The sequence below is a fragment of the Typopeltis vanoorti genome, chromosome 19, assembly GCF_054136105.1.
Source record: "Typopeltis vanoorti isolate ZY-2024b chromosome 19, IOZ_Tvanoo_1.0, whole genome shotgun sequence".
NCBI classification, from domain to species: domain Eukaryota; kingdom Metazoa; phylum Arthropoda; class Arachnida; order Uropygi; family Thelyphonidae; genus Typopeltis; species Typopeltis vanoorti.
The window spans coordinates 29,964,987-29,989,420 of NC_143567.1; the positions used below are offsets into that span (position 1 = coordinate 29,964,987).

Genomic DNA, 24,434 nt, shown 5'->3' on the forward strand with positions numbered 1-24,434 from the left:
ACTTACTGCAACACCATCAATCCTTTACAGGCATACTGTAAAGGATTGATGATTGGGTTTTCAAGACAATTTTGCTAAGGCAAGGATCAGCGTAATCCCCCCCCCCTTTCTAGATGTTTCACAGGTCGAACTGCATGGCAAACTTGGCAGCAGGGTGTTATCTATCACAAAAGATAGGAGAATAATAATAATAAAAAAATATTAGATATATATATATATATATATATATCATGAAAGAGCTTTAATGACTGATACCGAGAGAAAAAAACATGATATGGTATATTTGAAAAGATACTACTAGTTTACTAGTTTCGTTGAATTGATCAACATCTTCAGGTATCACAATCAAAGAAATATATAAAGAATTACAGAGACTTAAAATTGTAATAACAGAACAAGTCCAAAAAAGACAGTAGTGTGTTTGAAAACAAAAAGCGAGCTTGAGTTCCAAACAAACGTACACTACGTGCTGTCGCGAGTGTGCCAATACTGAACAGAGGCGACGTGTGCATCACAGAGATTGAAACTTAGGTGGTTATTGATATGAGAAGAATCTAGAGAAATTTCTCTAGATTCGACAATCTTTCTCTTGAGTTCATCATAGCACACATAGATGTTAGAAGTTTGAGTCCAGTTCATAATGTGTTGGCAGCCTTCGTCTGAGTTAAATGAAAAGAGAATGTGGCTAGAGAGAGAGAGAGTGCTGACTCTATTCCTGTTATAGGAGATATCTCTACGGTGTTCTTCCAAATGTAGAAGAATGGATTTAGCAGTCTGGCCATAGTATGGCTTTCCACAATCACATAAAATCTTGTACACTTCTGGAAACTGAGTTGGAAGATGCTTCTCTTTAGGTTTACTAAGTATTGAACAAAGTTTTGGGAGTGTAGTGAAGCAAGTTCTGAAGTTAAACTTCTTGAGAATTTTTGCCAGTTTTGGTGAAAGAGAGCTGATGTAAAGCAAAGAGATGAAGGCTCTGGGGGAAGAGGGATCTTACGAAGTAGTTGAGTGACTGGGGGGGAAGAAATTTGTCAATTTTCTTAGGAGAGAAACCATTATTAATAAAAGTTTTTTTTATTAATAATGAGCTCCTTTAAGAAAAAGGAGTTCATTTTCAATTTCTGTTTCTTCTATAAGTAAAGATTTTGCTCGCTGAGCTAAGGGAAATAATACCAAATTTTTGTGGAGGATAGTGATGGGAGGAAGCATGAAAGTATCTATCAGTATGAGTAGGCTTTATAAAAATTGAGATTTTAATACTCTCAGCACATCTGGTAAGTTTCAGGTCTAAAAAGGGGAGGTAGTCATCGGATTCCAGTTTGAAGGTAAAAAGAGATTTTTTTCATGACACTTGTTTAGGTGGTCTAAAAATAAATTGAGGTTGTTGACACCATCTTCCCAGATGAGAAAAATATCATCAATATAGCGATACCAGAATTTTGGTTTAAGGTGGAAGGAGTTAATAGCTTTTTCTTCAAAATCGTTGAGAAATATAGCTGCGAGAATTGTAGAGAGCAGGCTGCCCATGGCCAGATCTGAGTTTTGTAAGTAGATCTTATTGTCATATTTGAAGTATCCTGACTTTGTGCAATGAGAGAGTACAGAAAAGTTTTTTTGATAATTTGTTCTTGAGAAGATAGAGGACTTCTTGAGCAGGTACATTTGTAAAGAGAGAAACAATAGTGAAACTGGCCATTAAATCTGTTTTTTAAGTTTGATATCCTTGATTTTAGAAACAAAATATGCAGAGTTTTTAATATGTGAAGAGGAAATTCCAGAACGATTTCTTAGAAAACTCGCAAGATATTTGGAGAGGTCATAGGTAGGAGAGTGTATGCCCTCAACTATAGGTCTGAGTGGGCAGTTTGTTTTGTGAATCTTGGGGAGACCACACAGTCGAGGGATCAAGGGATGAAATGACCTAAGAGAAAGACGAATGTTTCTTTGTAACTCCAAGGTGGTTTTTTATAAAATTTTATTAAAATTGTAATTTTAATTTTTAATAAAATTAAAATGGCCAGTTTCGATATTGCTTCTCTCTTTACAAATGTACCTGCACAAAAGGTCCCCAATTTTCTCAAGAACAAATTATCAAAAAAACTCTTTGCTCTACTCTCCCATTGCACAAAGTCAGGATACTTCAAATATGACAATAAGATCTACTTACAAAAATCAGGTCTGGCATGGGCAGTCCGCTCTTTCCAATTCTCGCAGATATATTTCTCAACGATTTTGAAGAAAAAGCTATTAACTCCTTTCACCTTAAACCAAAATTCTGGTATCGCTATATTGATGATATTTTCCTCATCTGGGAAGATGGTGTCAACAACCTCAATTTATTTTTAGACCACCTAAACAAGTGTCATGAAAAAATCTCTTTTATCTTCGAACTGGAATCCGATGACTGTCTCCCCTTTTTAAGACCCGAAACTTACCAGATGTGCTGAGAGTATTAAAATCTCAATAGGCTTTTATAAAGCCTACTCATACTGATAGATACCTTCATGTTTCCTCCAATCACTATCCCCCACAAAAATTTGGTATTATTTCCACCTTAGCTCAGTGAGCAAAATCTTTACTTACAGAAGAAACAGAAATTGAAAATGAAATCCTTTTTCTTAAAAAACCTTTTATTAATAATGGTTTCTCTCCTAAGAAAATTTCGTTCAATACTTAGTAAACTAAAGAGAAACATCTTCCAACTCAGTTTCCAGGAGTGTACAAGATTTTATGTGATTGTGGAAAGCCATACTATGGCCAGACTGCTAAATCCATTCTTCTACGTTTGGAAGAACACCGTAGAGATATCTCCTATAACAGGACTAGAGTCAGCGCTCTCACTCTAGATACGTTCTCTTTTCAGTTAACTCAGATGAAGGCTGCCAACACATTATGAACTGGACTCAAACTTCTAACATCCATGTATGCTACGATGAGCTCAAGAGAAAGATTGCCGAATCTAGAGAAATTTCTCTAGATTCTTCTCATATCAATAACCACCTAAGTTTCAATCTCTGTGATGCACACGTCGCCTCTGTTCAGTATTGGTGCACTCGTGACAACACATAGTATACGTTTATTTGGAACTCAAGCTCGCTTTTTGTTTTCAAACATGCTACTGTCTTTTTTGTACTTGTTCTGTTATTACAATTTTAAGTCTCAGTAATTCTTTATATATTTCTTTGATTGTGATACCTGAAGATGTTGATCAATTCAACGAAACTAGTAAACTAGTAGTATCTTTTCAAATATACCATGTCATCTTTTTCTCTCTCGGGGTATCAGTCATTAAAGCTTCTTTCATAATATTCCAACCGAGGAAAAATGAATTCTGAAAAAAAAAAAAAAATATATATATATATATAGTGAAGAATACAGGAAGTATAGAAAAAAAAAAAAAAAAAAAAAAAACAGGAAAGAATAAGTACCCGCACTGAAAGGTACATGTTCCGACACCTTCACTAGGGATTTAACCATGAATAACAGACTGGGCTTGAATACCTGTCTTCAAGTAGTGGCCCATATTGTTGATATTCATAAAAGTATACAGGGAGGTTTTTTTAACAAGAAGTTTTGTTGGATTTTTTGGGGTATATTCTTTTTTTTTTGCAAGTTTTTGTTGTATTTTTAATATTTTTTTTGAGGCATTACCATAATCGTATACCCCCCCTCACTCCATTGCCAGTGAAAAAACTGCCAGCAACAGTTTTTTCAGAGTGTTGCTGACATTGTTTCAACAAGAACAGAATACTCACTGAAACGCAATTTTTTTAAATTTTTTTTACGAAATCCTGCTCGTCCCAAAAAGAAGGATGACATTTTTCCCTTGTCTTTGCATCTGTTGTTATACCATGGTTTTTCATCATCTGTACATGGGTTAGATGTTTTTATCTTATTTCCGTAATCAGAAGATGTGATCTATGGTATCTACTGTGCTCGACTGGGGAGCTTGTGAGGGCTTCTGAAAAAAAAAAAGAGGATGAAGGCACCAGAGATCTCCACTCACCACAGAATCACAAACAATATCTACTATAGGGCAAGCAATAAATGTGCTTAGAAATGGAATGCTATTACACCAGATACTATATAAACACCACAGCAATCCTAGATCATGAAGAAGGAGTCTTACTGGAACACCACTGATCATTGCAGGCAACCCCACTAGGGTACTTTCTGGATGTCCATGGGTTACACTGCACCGCAAACAGCAGCACTGGATGTTGAGGGTGGTAGAAAGATAGACTAGTGAAAAAGACTCCTTTTTTCCCCTGAAAAAGAAAAGTAGAATAAAGAATACAGGAAAAAAAAGAACAGAAAAAGAGAGTGAAAATGCCTTCCAGTGATGGCATTTCCTCCTGCTAGAAGGTATCTTCCACCTAATCCAAGGACAAGGAACAGAGGCTTCGACGTCTTGTTTCTTGTACAGCACTGAAAACTAACATGAATTTTATCTCTAATTTCAACTCGAACACTGATGATTCCCAAAATATGTAGCAGAATGCTGAATGAAATTTGACTGGATTAAGAATTATACTTCAATAAGAGCACATAGGTATTGTATATAAAATAGTAAATAACATCTTAGCTGTTCAATAAAGAGTAGCAAGAAAAAATATACTGTTTCGTTTAATCGGAATTGAAAGCAGTTCTGTACTTACACATTGTATTGGCTGCAACCGGGTGACCACTGGAGATCCCTGGTAAGGCGGAATAACACTTTTTAACAGATGAGCCTAATAATAATAATAATAATAAAATTAAGTTTAAATTAATGAACTATAAAAGTCACCAATACAAATATTTTTATTATTACAAGACACTTCCAAGGATTCACTGCTGGAGGGCATGCCACACCACCGCTCATCCTGCAATTACAAAACTCCATCACTCTTTGCTGTCTATATACCATGCTATCTACTGCCAATAATAGTATTTTTGTCAGTGAAATGAAACACACAAAAACGGCTAACTCTTCTTCAAATGAAAAAGTCCATAAAAAGATACTTTTGTCATAATGAGAATCAGACTCAGGTCTTTTCCAATCGCAATGTCCTGCTGTTCGTCCAATTGCAGAACAGTGGTGTTTCTCAAATTTCAGATATCCACGTACCTCTTCTTAAATTTTCATTATTACCAAGTACCCCCTTATCAAAATAAAAATAAATAAATAAAGTATATTTCATTTGAAATGTCTATTTTTATGAATTTATATGCTCATGTAAACAAAAAATATGATTTATTTTTACTAGAACGAAATTTGGAATAGGTTCCTCTTCATTGTCCGTCGATGCCCGGACAGTTAGCCTAGTGGCTATGTGCTTTGCAACCATATGCCTGGGGAAGGAGTGTCCTGAGTTCGATTCCTGTCGCCGACTTGAGGAGCTTAAGGATCTTCCTCAGCCATAGCCAAGTTAGCCGGTCTTGGGCAGCAGGGTTTTTTTCCCCAGTTTATCTTAGGTTTTTCATTCCGCAAGCAGGCAAACCGGCCCCGTGAACACATGGATCTACAGCCATAAATACTTAACCTCAACTCGCCCCAATAGGGATGGGGGAGAAAAGGGAGGAAACTCCATATGAATAAATAAATAAATTGCCCATCCATGAAAATCCACATTTCAAGTTCATATCATAATAGCGAAGATTTTTCATCTTCTTCCTAGTTGGTTCTCTAGAGTTGTCAGATGACACACCCTTATCAATTTCATTATCCAGATACAATATCAATGCTTTCTTGTTACTTACAGCTACTTGTATTTGCTATATTGCTCTTTTTATAAATTGTGCATTTTATAAATCCAGTCTTTAACCAATAATCCATACTTAAGAATTTGAAAGCTAAAAAATCGTAGTGCGAGATATATATGTGGAGATTTTCGGAAACTAAAGTTTTCAGGAAAAAACTGAAAATGGTGTGACTTACCAAGAAGCTCCTATTTGCTATCGCTACTTTTGGCATCGAGAACAGTTTCCTTGGGGGCATCGTCAAAGTCATCTGCCCAAATAGCTTCATCTTCTTTCCCATTATTTCAAGCAAAATTACTAGTAATTTACAAGACTTGAGATATGTAATGAACAATCCTTCACAAATTACTAATGAGTAATAAAAGCAGAGTGCAAAACAGACAGCAACAATAGGTCAGTAGAGATAGAGCAGCCATGAAGAAGTGCATATGATTGGTGCGGTATTTACAAAAGATCACACAAACCAAAGACAAAGGCAAGCCAACAGGCGAGTTGAAATGCTAATTCTCTTCGACCGAATTCCATAATATCTGAAACACATTCACTATATATTTCTTAGTTTTAACATGCATATGTTGTACCATATGGTTTTGCTTGAGTCTATACAGCAGTTTCTGTTGGAGGGGAGATGTGATTCATTAGTTAGTGCCGTTTTTATCCCAGTCGTCTCTAATTGCACTATTTGTTGAGAAATATATTACACAGACTTATTCAGTGATACAATAAAGCTACTGGTTTTTCTTGTGTCGTTGGTATAGTGAAGCTGGTGGGGAGGGCGTGTTGTTTACCACAGCGATCGAGTTACTTTCGCTAGGACGTGAATGTCGTGGAGATAGTAACTTGCAATTTGAGTAGGAGAATTCATACATAATATATAATTTATTGAGAAATATATACGTTTAAAATAATTATTTTTTCCTTAATAATGATTCCATGCGTTAATGATGCACAGCCAAAAATTGCCACGTACCCCCGGAGGTACGCATACTACACTTTAAGAAACGCTGCAGTACAGAAATGCCATTTGACACATATGCAAGTTTGATTTTACTATGGACACATTAAGTCACAGTAGTAACTAAATAAAACATATCTTCACCACTTTTCTATTACAATAAAGATATTGCACTCCAAGTATTAGCTATTACAATCATGGACTGCAATATCTTTATTGCACTAGAAAAGTAGACATTAGGATGTAAGCTGTCTTGTATCCCTATAGCCAAAAAGCACTATACTGCAAAAATATAAATAAAACATTTTTATGTCATTTTTGAATTTCAAATGCATGAGCCAGTCAAGCTGACTTGATTATTATTTTTAATCTAATTCAGAGACATGAACTTTTGACTGGATTAAGAAGTTGACAGGATTAAATAAAGAAAAGAAGATGCGTTTATTGAAAACCACTTATATTTTGTGATGAGTGTTTCATCACATCATCGGTGAGCACACACAAAAAGAATGGACGGTTACATGAAGAATGGCGACTCATATTACAGAATGCTTTCATTCTACTGCTATCCAGCCAGTCACAAGATATTATTATTATTCAGGCCTCCATGGAGTCATGAGACTGATCATGGGATATGCTTCTTGGGAAACACAGTCTATCATAATACTCCTTGAACTTATTGACCGTTCTTGCTCTCACCACTCTATCAGGCAATGCATTCCACGGTTCAACCACCCTCCAAGCAAAGAAACTACTCCTCACCCTCTTGCTCAGAGCTTCCTCCCGTAACTTCCAAGGATGGCCACTTGTACTTGCTCCTTCCCGCTCTTCCACCAAACAAAAGAACTCCCCAGTGTCCACCCTGTAGCTGCCTCTCAACAGTTCAAAATTCTCCATCATATCACATCTCCTTCTTCTATCCACCAAACTCTGCAATCCACATTCCCTCAGCCGATTCTCATAACTAACATTGCACAGTCCTGAAACCATCTTTGTTATCTGCCTCTGTACCCACAATTAACTGTTCCACAGTTAATTTATCCCCTTCAAATCCTGGAGACCAAATTTGAGAACAATAGTGTAAGTGTGATATGATCAGGGTCTTCTACAACAGAATGATAACTCTTATCTCTGCAGGTCAGCGTCCTTCTCAATATTGCAGCAATACTCTGAGTTACCTTCACCACCTTTACAATGTTTCTTGAATTTCAGTTTTCTATCAATCATCACCTCCAGATCTCGTCTCCCCTACTTCCTCCAATACAACTCCTCCAATCGAGCATGCAGTCTCCCATCGATGTATCCCAAACTTCAAGACTTTACACCGAAACCCCCATTCATTTGTCCACCTGTCTAGTTTATTAAAATCCTCTTCCAGGGGCTGCCACATCTGCACTGTTACTGATAACCCTGCCCAGCTTCACGTCATCTGCAAACAACTGAATATCCCCTTGCAGTCCATTGACAATGTCATTGATATAAAGGTGAAACAATACAGGTCCCAGTACTGAGCCCTGTGGAACCCCACTAGTAACCTTCTCCAAGACCTTAAGTACTGAGTACACACAAACAGGCCTATAATTAGACACTTCCAGTCTGCTACAGCCCTTATGCAATGGCACTATCTTACCGTCCTTATTCTTAGGAACTTGTGGGAAACCATAAACAAAGTTATTAAAATAGCCATACACAAACATAACCAATGAGGAATGGAGTGCAAGGTTTGTAACATGGATGTAAAAGAGAATGTAAAGAGAAAGTTTATGATGATTTTACAAAATTAGAAAAAAAAAAAACTAAAATATTTTCATCAATATAAAAATGTATGTAAGAAAGAGCGAATAACTAAATCAACCTATGAATGTATGTGTATGGTTCTGGATGCATAAAGTACAAATACACATTTATAAGACTATAAAAACATATACTGAAATTCCTCACTTGACACGGCTAATGAATCTTTTGAAAATGTACTAATCTAATATAATAAGAAATGAAAAACATTGTAACCCATCCATGTCTTTCAAAACCTTTATTAACTTTTTAAAATACATTTTTACCATTTTTACTGGCAAATAACTGTACAGGATAATAAAATCTTTGAAACATCTGAAAGTTCATTAAACACTCTATAATGTGTTCAGAAATAAAGAAATATCAGGGCATATGCACCAGGGGAGGAGAGGGGAGAGAAGAAGAGTAAAACCTTTTACAAAGAGCTGTAGAAAGTCAGATAAAACAAAATGGACTATTTACTAGTAGGGAATTTAAATGCCAGAATAGCAAACATGAAATACAAAACGAGCACAGGAATATTTGGTGAATATACATCATCATCAAATTCCTTATATTAGGGTGTGTACAGGATATGATAGTACTACATCAAACTTACATCATTACTAACCTCCTATCTACAATTTTCCTCTAAATCAATTTGTTACCTGTCAAGACTCCAAAATTATCAGATTTTATATTTCTATCTTCTAAGGCACTTTTTACTATATCAACCCACCTATATCTTGGTCTTCCTCTGGGTCTTTTTCCTGCCAACCTGGCTGAGAACACTTGCTTTGCTAATCTTTCCTCTCCCATTCTGTTTAAGTGACCATAATATTTGAGATCAGCTCTGCTAACGCATTCCTGGATGCTGACAATGTCGAGTTCTTTCCTAAGATCCCTGTTTTTAATATGATATTTCCATTGATGCCATCTGTCCATGCCCCTAATCTTTCTCAGGACTCATATCTTCATCTTGATTCCTTTTGAAGAAAATTAACTTCTGTAAAAGCTGTTTTTTTTCTTATGTAAGTAATCCTATCCATGTTCATCCTGTAATACACTGCTATGTTCAGAAGTTTGATTTTCGTGTGGGACATCTGATTTTAAGATGTTGGTTTCTACTGTGGAAAGTAGCTAAATCAAAATTAGGGGCATGGTAGCTTCTGAAGAAACTAGTTTCTACTGCTAAGTCTTATCTTTGGCCCAGTGTTTTATTTCTAACCCAGATCTCAGATCCATAAGTTAAAAATGTTTTGAACACTGTCTTGTATACAGCTAAATTCTCTCTTATTCATTCAGTTGACTTCCTACCATACCAGCTTTGTTGATTCTGTTGTCCATTATCATATTTAATTTACCATCTTCACAAAAATCATGTATCAGTAGCTGAAGTGTTTTTCTTGTTCTATAGGTTCTCTATTCACAATGCAGTTGATATTTTCAATGCTTCTACCTATTTTCATCTTGTTATTGCTGACCTCCATACCATATCTATTATTATTAGGATTTATTTAGAAGTATAACATCATCCACATAAAGCAAAGAGCTGAAATTATCATCACTAATTTTGATATCAGATTTAATACTATTTTCCTCCATAATGTGATCCATAGATAATGAATAACAGAGGGGATAATGCATCCTTGTCAGACACCAGATTTAACTTTAAAAACCTCTTGTACTTCCTACAATTCTAACAGCCAAATTACAACTCAAATAATGACCAAGTATTAATTGCTATATAAGGTCCCATTGACACTATACAACTGTAGTATTTTGAATAGCTTCTCTCTTAGCAGCTTGTCATATGCCTTTTCCAGATCTTTGTATTTTATTACCATGATTTCTTAACTATTTGTCATAAAGTGAAAATCTGATCCTGACAGCCACTGCCTGAATTCAGCTTGCTCTTCACAAAGCTTCTTTTCTACAGAAGCTTCTCAACCGTTTTTCAAGTATACATGCATAAATCTTATCAGGAACTCTTTCATCAATTTCTGAGCTTCTTGAACAACCTCCAGAATATCTTGCCACCTTCTTGATATTTATTTTCTATGTTCTTATTAAAGTCTTCCCATAGCTAGTTTTACATAGTGTTTAGCTTTCTTTCAGTTGTCTCTATATTCTCTAAGAGCACAAGCTGACATCCGAGAGCTGCTAACTTTTATTCGCTTTAAAACTTTCTTACGTGTTCTTCTTTTCAATATGAAATTCAGTTTTATTCTGCTCAAGACTAAATGGTGATCACTTCCAATTTCAAATCCTTTGTACACTCTAGTGTCCTGCACCAGGAAGAAAACATCACTATCAACAATAACATAGTCAATGAAACCTTTCTTATTCCTTTCCTCTTCTCTCCACGTCATTTGTGCACATTTTTATGTTGGAACATTGTGTTAGTAATTACCAGTCCATGTCCTGAGCAGAAATCCAATAAGTATTTTTTTCCATTATTATTAGCTTTGCTCTTTTCTCCAAAATTTTCCAAAATATTTTCGTGTGTCTGACAATCATTTCCTACTCTGCTATTTAGAATCCCCAACAAGGATCAACTTTTCATTATTCATTGTGGCAGTTGCTTTCTCTAAAGCCTCAAAAAATTCCTCCACTTCTACCTTAGTAAAACCTTCTGTTGGACCAATATGCACAAATAGATCTCACTGTCCAGTTCCCCATTCCAATATATGCCCACATCATGCTACTTGATATTGCCTGCCATTCAAGATTAGCCTCATATTTAGTGTTGAATACTATGGCTACTCCTTTTACTTATTATTGCCTGAATATAACAGTTTGTATTTATTGCTCAGAAAGATTTTTTTTTGTCTTTTTTTTTTTTTTTTTTTTGTTTTTTCCAGTCACCCCTATTATGTCGATCTGGTACTTATCCAATTCCCCAGACAGCTCCATTTCTTTGCTATTCAGGCTTCCTATGTTGATAATATTGATCTTGAACTCTGGTGACGTTGATTTGGGGTGTGTTTTAGGATCTGTTCCAGTAGCTGACTTTTCGCTGTTCACCTTAGTTCCCTGGCACAAACAACGGGGGCCTTGTTTAACCGGGAGATGCCCCAGATGGCATGAAATTCTCTCATGTTGTACCATCATTTTATATTGTGGTTTAAGCCAATAAGAATACAATTTGGTCAGCTAAATCCCAAATTGCCAGCCCATCATCGTTCATTCAGTATTCAGGTAGATACTTAAAAGGGTGCACCTAGAGAAGATGAGGATTGGATGTCAGAAGCCCTGGTTGGTTGTCCACATTCCTTTAAAGGCTATGTGAAGGTCTCCTCTGTTTTACAGCTTTGACCCTTACGCACCCTTGGTGCATATACATGTAAACAAAATGGACAAACTGCAAGATCTTGTCATTTACAATAATATAAGAATACTGAACTTGGTATTTGAACATAAAGAAATCCATAAATAAAAATGGTCGCCAGAGGATGTAAGTGAGTCACAGAGTACATTATTACAAATTTTAAATTAACCAAGTTATTCCTAGATGTAAGATTATATACTCTGATCATTATATGGCATTGGCAAAAAGTGATTTAAACCAAAATCACTAAAAATAAAGTGGAAAATAACTATCAATCAAGTATTAAAATTTCTTCATTACAAGAATACCATACTAGGCAACAATATTAGAAATGCACTGATTTAAAAAAACAGGAACTATACATTAATCAAATGACATACATGAGTAATGGGAAAATCTGAAATAAATCCTGACAAAAGCAGCAACTTAGGAATAAAGAGTAAATGAAGAGAAAAAGAGGAGACTATGAAGCTGGTACAACGAAATAGACAAGATAAAAACAAAAGTTATCAGAAATGGCTAAATTCTAAAACAGTAGAAGCAAAAATAGTTTACAAAAGAAACAGTTTGATTGTAAAACAAGAAGTAAGGAAAAAAACATAGATATGGAACAATTTTGTAACAGAACTAGAAAAGGATTTATCTTATCCACAACCGAAAATCTACAAAATAATAAAATACATGAACAAAGAAATGAAAGGTAAAAATACAAACAATACATTTAAAAAAATGGGTAACTTATTTTCAAAATCTCTAAACTGATGATAATAAAGTAAAATTTTATACAACAAAGAATGATCTAACAGAAAATATTACAAATGTCAGAATTAAAAATTACAAATAATGCATCTGTGCGGTTAGCCAAGTAGCGTTGCACTTCACAACCACATGCCTGGGGAAGGAGTGTCCTAGGTTCGATTCCCGTTGACGACGTAGGGAACTTAAGGATCATCCTCAGACTTAGCTGGTCTTGGGTGTAGACAGCAGGGTTTTTCATCCTGCAAGCAGGCAAACCAGTCCTATGCATAAACACACACACATGGATTACAGTCAGGAATACTGAACCAGCCATAGGCCTGATTCATCAGCTATGTCAGTTCCAAGGCCGGATAAAATTTAAGGGGACTGAGATGGTGCTGTACATTCCCGTAAAGGGAACTCACGGCCGCTGTATCATCATACGATAATTAATTAATTATTACAAATAATAAAATGAAAAATAGGAAAACACCAGGAGAAGATAATATAAACACGGAACTGCACAAAAATGCTGGTGAAAAATTTAACGAATGACTTCATATGGATTTCTGGAAAAACTCCAAACTCTTAGAAAAATAAGCACTGGTTATCCCAATTTATATATATATATATATATATATATATATATAAAAAAAAAAAAAAAAAAAAAAAAAGATGACTGCAATAACTATAGCAGAATTGATGTACTAAATGAAAGGTGCAAAATATATGCAGGAATATTAAAAGAAAAACTAAACAGTATTGTATAGGACAAACTACTAGAAGAACAGAATGGATTCTGAAGATATTGATCTTGCACAGACTCAATTTTCACTTAAAAACATTAATTGAAAAGTGAAGAGAATTTCAAAAAGACACATATGACCTTCATTGATTATGAAAAGCTTTTGATAAAATAGACTAAAGTTATTTAAAATATTAACTGACCAAAATATATCAAACCAGCTCTTACAGTCTATTTGAGAAATATACACAGGAAATAAAATTGCAGTCAAATTAAACCAAATATCAGAATGGAAAGACATCAATACCTATCACCTCTGCTTTTTAATATTATATTAGCTACATCATATGATCTATAGAGATCAGTAAAATCATTAAATGAAATTTCTGAATATAATGAGAATATCAAAAGTAAAGACCATTATAATGGCTTTCAAAAAAGAAAACCCAATAAGAAAAATGGATGAAACACCAGGGATGAAAAAGATACATTAAAGTATCAAATTTTGTTGAAGTAAAATCGAATATATAACATATTTAAGCCATCCCTGGTACAAAAATATACAAGAATCTCATTATATAACATTCTGTCTAAACCAACTTTATTATATGAAAGTGAAACATGAACTATAAAAAAGAATGAAAAACAGATTCAGACAGCAGAAAAACAGCTGGATATACAATAAAATAAAAATAAAAATTCTAAAAAAAAAAAAAATTACAATCTCTGAATATAAAACCAATTAGCTAATTAAATATACGTAAATATAAATAAAATGGTTAGAACACCTAAATCAAACGGACAATAGCACACTGCCAAAAATATTATATGGATATAAAGGAAATGGAAAAAGAAAAATTGAAAAACCAAGAAAACAATGACAGGAAGAAGATAATTATAAATGCAAGTATTTAAAAGAAAACTTGGACATGGTAGCTTTGCTCCAACTTTTCTTTCTTTTTCTGTGTGTACATCTTACAGTAACAGCTGAAAGTGTAGTTTTATAATTACAACAGATTGAAACTGCCTTATACAGAAAGGTTTATATAAGGTAACAGACACTACTCATATTCTTATTTAACAGTGGCTGGAACTACAATGCTTATTGTGCTCACAGTACAAATGCACATTCACTTCATTACCATTAGTAACTACAGCTGAGATTGGTTATGAAGTTATATGTATCATTTGAAATCATACTCTTGGCAAAACCATAATGTTAATTAGAAAAGATGTTATTAGAAGCAGCGTAAAGTGAGGGAATCCTGTATATTCCTAAATGCATATACAGGATTCCCTCAGTCATAGATTCATAGCATTTTTTGAAGAGTCCTTGAAATTTGTTCTGAATCACTAAATTTTGCATCTTGGATGGCAATTGCATGACATTAATTTCCTCATGTTATTGTTGATAGTGATGTTTTCTCCCTGGTGCAGGACACCAGAGTGTACAGAGGATTTGAAATTGGAAGTGATCACTATTTAGTCTTGAGCAGGATAAAATTGAATTTCATATTGAAAAGAATAACATGTAAGAAAGTTTTAAAGCGAATAAAAGTTGAGCAGCTCTCAGATGTAAACTGTAGACTAAAATACAGAAATATTATTGAAAAGAAAATGAAAGAGTTTGAGAACAGGAATCAAACCTTGGAGATTCAGTGGCAAACTCTGAAGGAAACATTGATTGAGTCTGCCAGAGAGGCATGTGGTGAGGTTGTGTGCAAAGATAAAAAAATCAGAACTCCCTGGTGGACACAGGAAGTTAAAGAGGCAGTGAAGGAAAAGAAGAAAGCATATCAAAAGTTCCTGGCAAATAAGTCAGCTTTTACTCTTACAGAATACAGAGACAAATGTAAGAAAGCTAAACAGTGTGTAAAACTAGCTAAACAAAAGTCATGGGAGGACTTTGGCAAGAATATAGAAAATAAATATCAAGAAGGTGGCAAAATATTCTGGAGGTTGTTGAAGAAGCTTAGGAATGGAGGAAAGAGTGCTGTAAAAGGAATTAGAGATGATAAAGGTGAAATGAAAACAGGAGAAAAAGATATCCTTGAAGTATGGAGTAATTACTTTGAAAAACTGCTAAATGAAACAAGCAGTGATGACAGCACAGTGATAAAAAACACTGACCAGGCATGCAGTCAGGAATGCATATCCATACTTGAAGTAGAAAAAGCCATCAAAGGCTTGAAATGTGGAAAGGCAGCAGGAGTAGATGATATTCGACCAGAAATGCTGACGTATGGTGGTATAAGAGTCTTACAGTGGCTGCACTGCATAGTTCAGAAAGCCTGGACAGAGGGACGAATTCCTGATGATTGGAGTAGAGCTCTCATAGTACCCATATATAAAAAGGGAAATAAAACTGAATGTGAGAATTACAGAGGTATTTCCCTACTGAGTGTTCCTGGCAAGATCTATGCAAGTATACTTGAGAAACGGTTGAGAAGAATTGTGGAAGAAAAGCTTGGTGAAGAACAAGCTGGATTCAGGCCAAATAGAGGCTGTCAGGATCAGATCTTCACTTTACGACAAATAGTCGAGAAAGCATGGGAATATAACAAAGATCTGTATTTAAGTTTTGTTGATTTGGAAAAGGCATATGACAAGGTGCCAAGAGAGAAGCTATTCAATACGCTGCAGTTATATGGTGTCAATGGGGCATTATATCAAGCAATACTTAGTCTGTATTTGAGTTGTGAGTCAGCAGTTAGAATTGAAGGAAGTACAGGAAGATGGTTTAATGTTAAATCTGGTGTGAGACAAGGATGTACATTATCCCCTCTGTTATTCATTATCTATATGGATCACATTATGAAGGAATGTGGTATTAAACCTGATATCAAAATTGGAGATGTTAATGTCAGCTCTTTGCTTTATGCGGATGATGTTATACTTCTAAATAAATCCGCTACAAGTCTGCAAGATTCTCTGACTAAATTGAATAGCTGTTGTAATAGATATGGTATGAAGGTCAGCAATAAAAAGACAAAGACAATGAAAATAGGCAGAATCATTGAAAATGTCAACTGTGTTGTGAATGGAGAACCTGTGGAACAAGTAAAACATTTTAGCTACTTAGGCACAATTTTTACTGAAGATGGTAAACTAAATATAGAAATAGACAACAGAATCAGCAAAGCTGGTATCGTGGGAAGTCAATTGAATAAATTCATATGGAATAAGAAAGAAATTAGTCGGAACACTAAATTAGCTGTATACAAAACTGTGTTCAAACCAATTTTAACTTATGGATCTGAGAGCTGGGTCAGAAGTAAAACACTTGACCAAAGACTAGAGACCGCAGATATGAGAGTCCTGAGAAAGATTAGAGGCGTGAACAGATGGCATCAATGGCAATATCATATTAAAAATGAGGATATTAGGAAAGAACTTGACATTGTCAGCATCCAGGAATGCGTTAGCAGAGCTAATCATCTCAGATGGTATGGTCACTTAAATAGAATGGGAGAGGAAAGATTAGCAAAACAAGTGTTCTCTGCCAGGTTGGCAGGAAAACGACCCAGAGGAAGACCAAGATATAGGTGGATTGATACGGTACAAAGTGCCTTAGATGATAGAAATATAAGATCTGATAATGTTGGAGTCTTGACAAGTAACAGACTGATTTGGAGGAAAATTGTAGATAGGAAGTTAGTAATGATGTAATTTTTTCATGTAGTACTGTCATATCCTGTACACCCCTTGAGGGTACATGGCAGGAATTTGATGATGATGATGATGATGATGATAATTTCCTCATAGTATCCCTCCAAGGATGCAGAGGTCTAGTATGACTACTACATGAAGTTTATATTATTACTAATCTATCAACAATTTTTCTTCAAATAATATTGTCATATCTAACATTTCAGTCTTCTAAGGTACTTCTGACTGAACCAATCCACCTATATTTTGGTCTTCCTCTGGGTCTTTTTCCTGACATCTTGGCAGCAAACACCCGTTTTTCTGTAACAGCAGATCTGTTAACGTGTCCATACCATCCTAAATTAGCCCTACTCTCACATTCTTGAATGCTACCAATGTCGAAGTTCCTTCCAAATATCAACTTTAATAAGATTCTGCCATTAATGCCATCTGTTCAAGCCCTTAATTTTTCTCAGACCCATATCTGTGTTCTAATCTTCGAACGAGTGCTTTATTTCTAACGTAACTTTCAGATCCTTAACTTAAAACTGGTTTGAACGATGCCTTGCATATTGCTAGTTTAGTGCTTTAGCTACTTTCTCTTTTATTCCATATAAATTTATTCAACTGACTCCCCACTATACTAGCTTTTATTATTCAGTTGTCTATTTCCAGATTTAATTTGCCATCATCACTAAAAATTGTAAAATAACTGAAATATTTTACTTGTTCTATAGATTTTCCACGGAGAATGAAGCTGAAGTTTATATGTTTTGGTCTCTTCATTGTTGATTTTCAAGACAAATTTGTTACCTGTTATTCAATTTAGAAAATCCTGGAGACTTGAACTGGATAGATACATTTAGGAGTACCATCATCCATACAGCAAAGAGCTAAGTTTGATATCTCCAATTCTAATATCAGGTTTAATGAAACTTTTCTTCATAATCTGGTCCATATAGATAATGAATAAGAGTGGGGTTAGTGAACATCATCATCTTATAACTGTTTTTTCGTAAAATCATCTTGTTTCCTTCAATTCTAGCTACTGACTAAAAACTTAATCATAGAGTACACATTGCTCTGTATAATGTATCGTTTAACCAAAATAACTGTAGCATTTTGAAAAGCATTTCTCTGGGCACATTGCTGTATGCCTTTTTCAGATCTACAAAAAGATATTCCCACAATTTCTCAACTACTGTCATAAAGCAAAAATCTGATCTTGACAACCTATATTGGCTTGAACCTCTCAGCCTCTTTTCAAGTATGCTTGTATAAATCATACTTGGAACACTTAGCAGAGAAATTCTCCACTGTAATTCTTACATTAAATTTTGTCCCTTTTTTATTCATTCATTCATTTCGTATGGTGATTCAACAGCCGTGAGCCCCTTTTATGGGGAGGTACGGCACCAGCTCAAGACTCCTATTTTTAGCAGGGTCGGGACTGGCATATCTGATAATTCAGACCTATGGCTGGAGGGATTGTCTTAAGTATTCCTGACTGTATCCGTGAGTGTTCAAGGGGCCAATTTGCTTGCTTGCGGGATGAAATACCCAAGTTAAACTGGGAAAAAACCACGCTGTCCACACCCAAGACCGGCTAACTTGGCTATGGCTGACAAAGATCCTTAAGCTCCTCGCGTCGTCGATGGGAATCGAATCTCGGACACTCCTTCCCAAGGCATATGGTTGCGAAGTGCATAGCCACTAGGTTAACCGCATGGACCCCCCTTTTTATAGACAGGAACTATGAAAACTCTACTCTGATCATCTGGAATATGACCTTCTGACCAGGCCCCTGAATTATGCTGTATAGCCACTATGAAACTTTTAGACCTTGATATTTGAGCATTCTGGTCAAATATCTACTCCAGTTGCCTTTCCACATTTTGAGCTTTTTCCTACTCCAAGTATTGATAGATGCTCCTGTTTGCATTCCTCTTCAATATTTTCTACCACTGTTTTTTCACTAGTTGTTTCATGTCTGCCCAAAATAGGGCAGATTGCAGGAACAAGAAATCTGGTGTATTCTTGGGTCAGCCAAGAGGGGAGTTTTGTCTTTCATGGAAGGACAGGATAGAAGAAATCTTATTTACTGGCTTGAAAGTTGTCTGGAATTTATTTTATTTTATTTTTACCCCTCTGGATATCTGATAGGGAGCTATTAGCAGAAGAGTAATTATCTAAGATATGTTGCAATATGGATGGAAACTAACCATTGAGTATCAATGTTGTTATTAATATTTCTAATCTAGAATAATTCTAGCCTGAGTGGTCCTTGAAAGAGCAGATGACATGTGAAGGGTAATGCATTGAGTCATGGAGAAAATATCTTCAGGTGAACATACTTTTTATAAACAGAAAAGTTGAGAGCGCCATCAAATTCTCTTTTTATAAGTGAATTTGGAAAAGGAAGGACTCCATTATTTCTTCTACTGTAAATTTTGTTCTAAGGGAAAGGTTGTTGATTTTAACTAAAATCTGCAATTCTTTATTAAGTATGGCGAAACAGTGAACACATCATAACATAAAACCATGTGAGTAGTGAAGATTCTTTTAAGTGTTCCAAGAAATAATTGAACACTGGAAACCCATGGCACAACCCTCCACCTCCCATTACCTTGTCAGGAAGCGTATTATGCAATACTGCCATCGATGCCATCTGTTCACTCCACTAGTATTTCTCAGAACTCTGATAGCAGAGCTCTCCACATCTTTGATCAAGTGTTTCATTTCTAACCCAGCTCTGATATCCCTAAGATAAAATTGGTTTTTAATGCAATCTTCTATGCAGCTAATTTTATGTTTTGACTAATTTCTTTCTTATTCCATATAAATTTATTCAGCTGACTTCCTACCATACCAGCTTTACTATAAATTTGTTGTCTATTTCCACATTTAATTTACCATCTTCACTAAAAATTGTGCCTAAATAGCTGAAATTTACTTGTTCTAAAGGTTTGCCATTCAGGGTGCAGTTGATGTTTTCAATGTTTCTGCCTATTTCATTATCTTTGTCTTTATTGCAATGAAAATAGGAATCTCTTTATCACTGAAAATATCTCCATTTTACTTGTCCCACAGTTCCCCATTCACAACTGTGTTGCGAATGGAGAACCTGTGGAACAAGTAAAACATTTCAGCTACTTAGGCACGATTTTTACTGAATATGGTAAATTAAATATGGAAATAGACAACAGAATTAATAAAGCTGGTATGGTAGGAAGTCAATTGAATAAATTCATATGGAATAAGAAAGAAATTAGTCAGAACAATAAATTAGCTGTATACAAACCAGTTTTAACTTATGGATCTGAAAGCTGGATCAGAAGTAAAACACTTGACAAAAGACTAGAGACCGCAGATATGAGAGTCCTGAGAAAGATTAGAGGCATGAACAGATGGCATCAATGGCAATATCATATTAAAAACAAGAATATTAGGAAAGAACTAGACATTGTCAGCATCCAGGAGTGCATTAGCAGAGCTAATCTTAGGTGGTATGGTCACTTAAACAGAATGGGCGAGGAAAGATTAGCAAAGCAAGTGTTCTCTGCAAGGTTGTCAGGAAAATGACCCAGAGGAAGACCAAGATATAGGTGGATTGATATGGTACAAAGTGCCTTAGACGATAGAAATATAAGATCTGATAATGTTGGAGTCTTGACAAGTAACAGACTGATTTGGAGGAAAATTGTAGATAGGAAGTTAGTAATGATGTAAATTTTTCATGTAGTACTATCATATCCTGTACACCCCTTGAGGGTATATGTCAGGAATTTGATGTCGATGATAATTTCTTACAACAGTTATTCAATTTAGTCTGGGAATCTTGCAGACTTGTACTGGATTTATCAGAAGTATGACATCATCTGCATAAAAGTAAAGAGCTAAATTAATCACCACCAATTTTGTAACTGGTAATTAATTTACGGAATTAACAACGCATATAAAGTATATTAATTAAAGATAACTTTAATGAATCACTTCTATATTTCGGCAATGTCACATTGCCATCTTCAGGAACATAAAGATATGGCATGTATGTGTACTAAGGAACTAACAAAGCAAATGAGGAAGAAAGTAAGAAACTAATTTTGTTCCTAAAGTCCTAATGGTGCCCTCTTACGGGCTAATTTGGTAGTCTTGGAAGTTGGGCTGAAGTTCTCATAATGAAAGTCTCCCAAATTTGGGGCAGTTTCATGCACCCAAATTTGTTGAGGTTAGGAACGTTTTTTAGAGCTGCTGAAGATTCTTTGAATAATCTTTCGTATTTAAACTTGCTGCGATGGATTATTTTTGTTTTCTTCCAACGAATTTTATGGTGGGTATCTAAGGCATGGTCTGCCAGCCCAGAGCGGCTGTACTGGTGAAACCGGATGTAGTCTTGGTGTTCTGAAATCCTGATATTTGTTGTTCTGCCTGTTTGGCCAAAGTAGGACAATTTGCAGCTGCAAGGGACCTGGTATACACCAGGTAGGTCTAGGGGAAGTGGTTGGTCTTTGGCAGAGCGGATAAGGGATGCCAACTTTTTATATGGTCTGTAACAGGAAGTAAGGTCATATTTTTTGAGGATATTAGTTATTTTTTCAGAGGTGCCCTGGATGTAGGGGATAGTGATAGACTTGGTGTAGTCTTTATTGTGGAGGGGGGTTGTGGTTTACAGGTTTTAGTATTTTTTGGATTTTTTTGGGGTTATAGCCATTGGCTAAGAAAGTGTTGAGGATGTGGTTTAGTTCCATAGTCAGGGCCTTGTCATCTGAGCAGATTAATTTTGCCCTGTTATATAGTGTTTTTATCACCCCATATTGTTGTGAGGGGGAGTGGTGGGATTGCTGGTGAATGTATCTGCCAGTGTGGGTGGGTTTTCTGTAAACAGAGAAAACCAAAGATCCATCAAGCTGGCGGGTGATTAAAGTGTCTAGGAAGGGGAGGGTGTTGTTTTCCTTTTTCTAACAACAAAAAAATAGTAATCACCAAAGCTGATAAGGGAAGTGCCACTGTGGTACTCAATCAAAGAGACTACAAAGGTAAGCTAAATTCTTTAATACGAGACCGCACTACTTACCTCCCCATTGAATATAATCCGACCAGCTCTCAGATTAGAACTATCCACAGACTCCTTAAGAAAGTCACTTCTTGGCCTGTGGAATTTACCAACAAACTTAAACCTTATAACTCTAGACCCCCCCGATTATATGGACTCCCAAAAATACATAAACAAAATGTGCCATTGCATCCCATAGTGGATGGCATTGATTCCCCCACATATAAATTAGCCAAAACGCTCACACACTACACTGGCAACACACCATCACACATAAAAAACTCGGCCCACTTTAAAGCCAGTATAGAAAACCTCACACTCCAACACACTGACATAATGGTCAGTTTTGACGTCTCCTCCCTATTCACTAATGTCCCACTCAAAGAAACCCTCGAGCTCATCCAAGCCAAGTTTCTTCCCGATATCTCAGCCCTATTTCAGTTCACAATGAACTCAGGCTATTTCGTTTGGCAAGGAAAGTTCTACAAACAGATAGAGGGGACAGCCATGGGTTCACCGCTTTCCCCACCCTTGGCCAATTTCTTTATGCAGACATTTGAAGAGAAAGCCTTAAACTCCGCCCCACAAAAACCCACTATTTGGCTTCGTTATGTGGATGATGTGTTTGCTATTTGGCCACATGGCTCAGACACACTCCACTCCTTCCTAACACACTTAAACAACCAACATCCCAGAGTCCAGTTCACCTTAGAAAAAGAGGAAAACAACACCCTCCCCTTCCTAGACACTTTAATCACCTGCCAGCTTGATGGATCTTTGGTTTTCTCTGTTTACAGAAAACCCACCCACACTGAGAGATACATTCACCAGCAATCCCCCCCCCCCCCCTCACAACAATATGGGGTGATAAAAACACTATATAACAGGGCAAAATTAATCTGCTCAGATGACAAGGCCCTGACTATGGAACTAAACCACATCCTCAACACTTTCTTAGCCAATGGCTATAACCCCAAAAAAATCCAAAAAATACTAAAACCTGTAAACCACAACCCCCCTCCACAATAAAGACTACACCAAGTCTATCACTATCCCCTACATCCAGGGCACCTCTGAAAAAATAACTAATATCCTCAAAAAATATGACCTTACTTCCTCTTGCAGACCATATAAAAAGTTGGCATCCCTTATCCGCTCTACCAAAGACCAACCACTTCCCCTAGACCTACCTGGTGTATACCAGGTCCCTTGCAGCTGCAAATTGTCCTACTTTGGCCAAACAGGCAGAACGACAAATATCAGGATTTCAGAACACCAAGACTACATCCGGTTTCACCAGTACAGCCGCTCTGGGCTGGCAGACCATGCCTTAGATACCCACCATAAAATTCGTTGGAAGAAAACAAAAATAATCCATCGCAGCAAGTTTAAATACGAAAGATTATTCAAAGAATCTTCAGCAGCTCTAAAAAACGTTCCTAACCTCAACAAATTTGGGTGCATGAAACTGCCCCAAATTTGGGAGACTTTCAATTATGAGAACTTCAGCCCAACTGCCAAGACTACCAAATTAGCCCGCAAGAGGGCACCATTAGGACATTAGGAACAAAATTAGTTTCTTACTTTCTTCCTCATTTGCTTTGTTAGTTCCTTAGTGCACATACCATATCTTTATGTTCCTGAAGATGGCAATGTGACATTGCCGAAATATAGAAGTGATTCATTAAAGTTATCTTTAATTAATATACTTTATATGCGTTGTTAATTCCGTAAATTAATTACCAGTTATGTCTAACCACCGTATGTCTTACTACTAGAATCACCAATTTTGATATAAGATTTAATACCGCTTTCCTTCATAATGTGATCCATATAGATAATGAATAACAGAGGGGATAATGTACATCCTTGTCTGACACCAGATTTAACATCAAACCATCTTCCTATACCTCCTTCAAGTCTAACTGCTGACTTATAGCTTAAATAGAGATTATGTATTGCTTGATATAATGTCCCATTTACACCATAGAACTGTAACGTTTTGAAGAGCAAATTGTCATATGCCTTTTCTAGATCTACAAAAAACTTAAATACAGATCTTTGTTATATTCCCATGATTTCTCAACTGTTTGTCGTATAGTGAAAATCTGATCCTGACAGCCTCTATTTGGCCTGAATCCAGCTTGTTCTTCTCCAAGCTTCCCTTCTATAATCTTTCTTAACTGTTTCTGAAGTATACTTGCATAAATCTTACCAGGATCACTCAATAGGGAAATACCTCTAATTCTCACATTCAGTTTTATTTACTTTTGTATACTTATGATCTGAGAAGTTTCAGATTCCTACTTGTATGTTCACTGGCAGCAAAAAAAAAACTTGTTAAATATTTCTTCAATTTAAATGATATGCACTGTCAACACAGTGCATTCCTTTGAGGTGGATACATGCTCTCTTAAAAGGGGGAAAGTGATACATTTGTCCATTTTCA

The 24,434-nt window shown here is 35.8% G+C and overlaps 1 protein-coding gene across 2 annotated transcripts in view; it reads right to left on the reverse strand.

Moving 5' to 3' along the window:
- Positions 1-24,434, reverse strand: part of LOC150095959 (sentrin-specific protease 6-like) — a 452,901-nt gene that overhangs the window by 186,337 nt on the left and 242,130 nt on the right. For both annotated transcript variants that reach the window (XM_090408975.1, XM_090408976.1), the window contains one exon: positions 4,659-4,733. In XM_090408975.1, the coding sequence (XP_090265101.1) occupies positions 4,659-4,733 (75 nt within the window). The remainder of the gene's footprint in view (positions 1-4,658; positions 4,734-24,434) is intronic.